The sequence below is a fragment of the Coregonus clupeaformis genome, unplaced genomic scaffold (genome assembly GCF_020615455.1).
Source record: "Coregonus clupeaformis isolate EN_2021a unplaced genomic scaffold, ASM2061545v1 scaf3923, whole genome shotgun sequence".
Taxonomy (NCBI): domain Eukaryota; kingdom Metazoa; phylum Chordata; class Actinopteri; order Salmoniformes; family Salmonidae; genus Coregonus; species Coregonus clupeaformis.
The window spans coordinates 31,279-35,560 of NW_025537377.1; the positions used below are offsets into that span (position 1 = coordinate 31,279).

General features: G+C 43.0%; 1 protein-coding gene across 1 annotated transcript; it reads left to right on the plus strand.

Moving 5' to 3' along the window:
• Window positions 1-331: 331 nt before the first annotated feature.
• LOC123490424 (cysteine-rich protein 2-like) lies at window positions 332-2,424 on the plus strand (the record flags this gene model as incomplete). The annotated part of the gene is made up of 2 exons (XM_045220469.1): window positions 332-448; window positions 2,330-2,424. Coding segments are annotated over exons 1-2 (138 nt in total), but the record flags the coding sequence as incomplete, so codon positions are not given.
• Window positions 2,425-4,282: the final 1,858 nt, after the last annotated feature.

Consider the following 4,282-nt stretch of genomic DNA (forward strand, 5'->3'; position numbering starts at 1 on the left):
TCATATCTTTCTAGTTCTATGTATCATATCTTTCTAGTTCTATGTATCATATCTTTCTAGTTCTATGTATCATATCTTTCTAGTTATATGTATCATATCATTTCATAACATAACTTTGTCCTATTTCTATGTATATTTTGTATTACCATTGACACCAATGTGTTGATATAGCATTTTCTTTTGAAATGATTTTTCTTTGTCTCGCTGTGACAAGGTACTCGCCACATCCTGGTTCTGTCATCAGAACACGTCACATTCAGAGAGTTGAACCTATTTCCTGTACATCTCTCTGACACACACACACGTTTTCTCTCTCTACACACACACTTTCTCCATCTCACACTCACACTCTCTACGTCCACACTTGCTGTCTGCTAAATAACAGTGTCAGGAATACCATCTATCATGGTGGGCTACTGTCCCATCTGTGGGAAACCCGTCTACTTTGGTGAGTGCAATGTGTGGGAGTGTGTGTGTGTGTGTGTGTGTGTGTGTGTGTGTGTGTGTGTGTGTGTGTGTGTGTGTGTGTGTTTGCAGTGTCATACAGTGGGTCAGAGATGCCATAGAATTATGGAATAGTTACAGGTTTCTGAGAGGCATCGCTCACAAATCTTTTCTAGCCTCAATCGTTATACCTTTCCTATTGTGTGTGTGTGTCTGTGTGTCTGTGTGTGTGTGTCTTTGTGTGTGTGTGTGTGTGTGTGTGTCTCCATGCTCTGAACAGTCTGTCATGACTCACACACAGACAACAGGAAGTGGCTTCTCTGAGGGAGCAGACTGTTCTCTAACACACCGGCTATGCTCCAACACCCTAAACTGGTCTCTTTTCCTTGACTGGCTGGGTTCCAATAGTCTAACCTGGCTTCCTTTCCTTCAGAGGCTGGGTTCCAATAGTCTAACCTGGCTTCCTTTCCTTCAGAGGCTGGGTTCCAATAGTCTAACCTGGCTTCCTTTCCTGCAGAGGCTGGGTTCCAATAGTCTAACCTGGCTTCCTTTCCTTCTGAGGCTGGGTTCCAATAGTCTAACCTGGCTTCCTTTCCTTCAGAGGCTGGGTTCCAATAGTCTAACCTGGCTTCCTTTCCTGCAGAGGCTGGGTTACAATAGTCTAACCTGGCTTCATTTCCTTCAGAGGCTGGGTTCCAATAGTCTAACCGGGCTTCCATTCACCTGGCCTCCTTTCCTTTCCTGTGTCTTAAGTCCTCAGTTGATATGAGGCAGCAGACTGTTGTCTCACATTCCGGCTTTGTTCAAATACTAACTTGGCTTCCTTTCCTTTAAAAGGGACTTGCATTATTTGCATGTGTCCGGTACAGGAACTAGGGTTGCAAATTAATGATATATTATTGGATAGTTTCTATGTTTACCAGTAAACTACCAGCATTTTGGTAACATTTAAGTTTTGGGGGGAATTTTATCAAATGACATCTAGTTGTCTTTTTGGGTACTTCAGATTATCACATGAGTCTGTAATTATCTCTGGTCCTCTGTGTGGCCTTATCACATGAGTCTTTAATTATCTCTGGCCCTCTGTGTGGCCTTATCACATGAGTCTGTAATTATCTCTGGCCCTCTGTGTGGCCTTATCACATGAGTCTGTAATTATCTCTGGCCCTCTGTGTGGCCTTATCACATGAGTCTGTAATTATCTATGGCCCTCTGTGTGGCCTTATCACATGAGTCTGTAATTATCTCTGGCCCTCTGTGTGGCCTTATCACATGTTAAATATATACAATAATTAAATAAGATGGTTTAAAATATATATATATATATATATAATACAAAGCTGTAAAACATTATCCTTAATATAAACCATGAACTTAGTAAATAGCATTGGTGTTTAATATGAGGGTTTCAGCATGAAATATACTTTATATATATTTATTTGACTGTCAATATGTCTTTGTTGTAAATGTGTTGGCGCCAAACTGGTGGCAGTTGGGAAAAAAGTAAATAGTTGTCAGAGTTGCAGAATTAATTTAATATAATGCCATTGTTGATTAGATGCTTTTTTCATTAATTAGGCTATTTTCTTTTGAAAACGCATGGACAATATGGACACAGACACACTATATAGGAATACTTTTAAAAAAAGTTACTCAAGTATAAATTTCCAAAGTTACCATAGAACATTCCAGTAACTTTGGTATATTACCGGTAGCTTAGCAACTCTAACAGGAACCTAACAGGTAACTCTCCAGTCACAGTGCAGATCTCTCTCTGAATGGCAGACACCATTTGACCTCTAACCCCTGCTATCCTCTAACCCCATTGGTTCATGACAGACATTTGACCTCTAACCCTTGGTATCCTTGAACCCCATTGGTCCAGGTGAGAAGAAGAGGTCGTTGGGGCGTGACTACCACCCTCTGTGTCTGAAGTGTCAACAGTGTCAGAGACAGTTGACCCCAGGACAACATGCAGAGGTATGGAGAGAGAGAGAGGGAGGGAAGAGGAGGAGGGAGAGAAGGGGGAGGGAGGAACGGGAGCTGAGAGGGAGGGGGAGAGAGGGGGAAAGATAGTCCCAAAAGTGTCAGAGACAGTTGACCCCAGGACAACATGCAGAGGTATGGGAGAGAGAGAGAGAGAGAGAGAGGGGAGGGAGGGGAGGAGAGGGGGGAAAGGTAGTATCAACAGTGTCATAGACAGCTGACCCCAGGACAACATGCTGAGGTACAAAGACAGGGGGAGGGAGGGAGGGAGGGAGGGAGGGAGGGTCCCAGAGGTAGCTACTCCCTGGTGATGTACTGTACCAAATGGCAGCCTATTCCCATAAATATGGTGCATACAGTAAGTCTCTCATGTATCTCTCTCTCTCTCTCTCTCTCTCTCTGTCTCTCTCTCTCTCTCTCTCTCTCGCTCTCTCTCTCTCAGCAGGTAACAGGAGAATGATGTCATACTGTCACAGCTCAGCCTCCTCTTCCTCTTCCTCTTCCTCCTCCTAGGAACCAGTCTAACCAAAAAAACAACCAAAATACAACCTAATGAAAACTAACAGCCTATCAACAAGGATCTATGTTCAACCAACCTGACATTCAGCCAACAAGCCAATGACTAAACAACTAGGCCCAACATTCAACCAACCAACCAATGTTCGACCAACCAAGAAATAACCAATAGACAACCAACCTGACATTTAATTAACTACTATCCAACCAACCTGACATTTAATTAACTACTATCCATTCAACAGACATCAGTCTCACTCTGAAAGTCCCCCTCTTTCAGTCAATCATAAAACAACTACCTGGACCACAACTTTGTGCTCAATGGAGACAACGGTTGTTCTTCAATAAACCAAAAGCTACTACAGCCGTCTTGTTGCAGTGTGTGAGTTAAACACAGGGTCCCTTTAGGCCTCAACACATCCTTATACTACACATGTACTGGAGTGGACACTCCCTAGGAAGATCATGTCTAGAATACCACCGGAGTTCTGAACACACACACCCAAACTTACAGAATTGGAGTGTAGCTATGCACCTCTCCCTTTCTCTGTCATCAACCAAAGCCAGAGAAGGAGTGTGTGTATGTGTGTGTATGTGTGTGTGTGTGTGTGTGTGTGTGTGTGTGTGTGAGAGAGAGAGAGAGAGAGAGAGAGAGAAATACCACAGTGTGCCATCACAGCTGCAAGATTCGTGACCTGTTGCCACAAGAAAAGGTCAACCAGTGAAGAACAAACACCATTGTAAATACAACCCATATTATGTTTATTTATTTTCCCATTTGTACTTTAACTATTTGCACATTGTTACAACACTGTATATATACATAATATGACATTTGAAATGCCTTTATTCTTTTGGAACTTCTGAGTGTAATGTTTACTGTCAATATTTATTGTTTATTTCACTTTTGATTACTATCTACTTCACTTGCTTTGGCAATGTTAACACACGTTTCCCATGCCAGTAAAGCCCTTACATTGAAATTAGAGAGAGAGCGAGAGAGAGCGAGAGAGAGAGAGAGAGAGAGAGAGAGAGAGAGAGAGAGAGAGAGAGAGAGAGAGAGAGAGAGAGAGAGAGAGAGAGAGAGAGAGAGAGAGAGAGAGAGAGAGAGAGAGAGAGAGGGAGAGAGAGAGCACAGTCTGCTGGAATGGGCATTTGAGTGAGACAGAGCTGGTACACATGCACACAAACACACACTTCTTCCTGTTCCTCTGTTAGTAGTGGAACACTTCCCCCTGTTCCTCTGTTAGTAGTGGAACACACTTCCCCCTGTTCCTCTGTTAGTAGTGGAACACACCTCCCCCTGTTCCTCTGTTAGTAGTGGAACACACTTCCC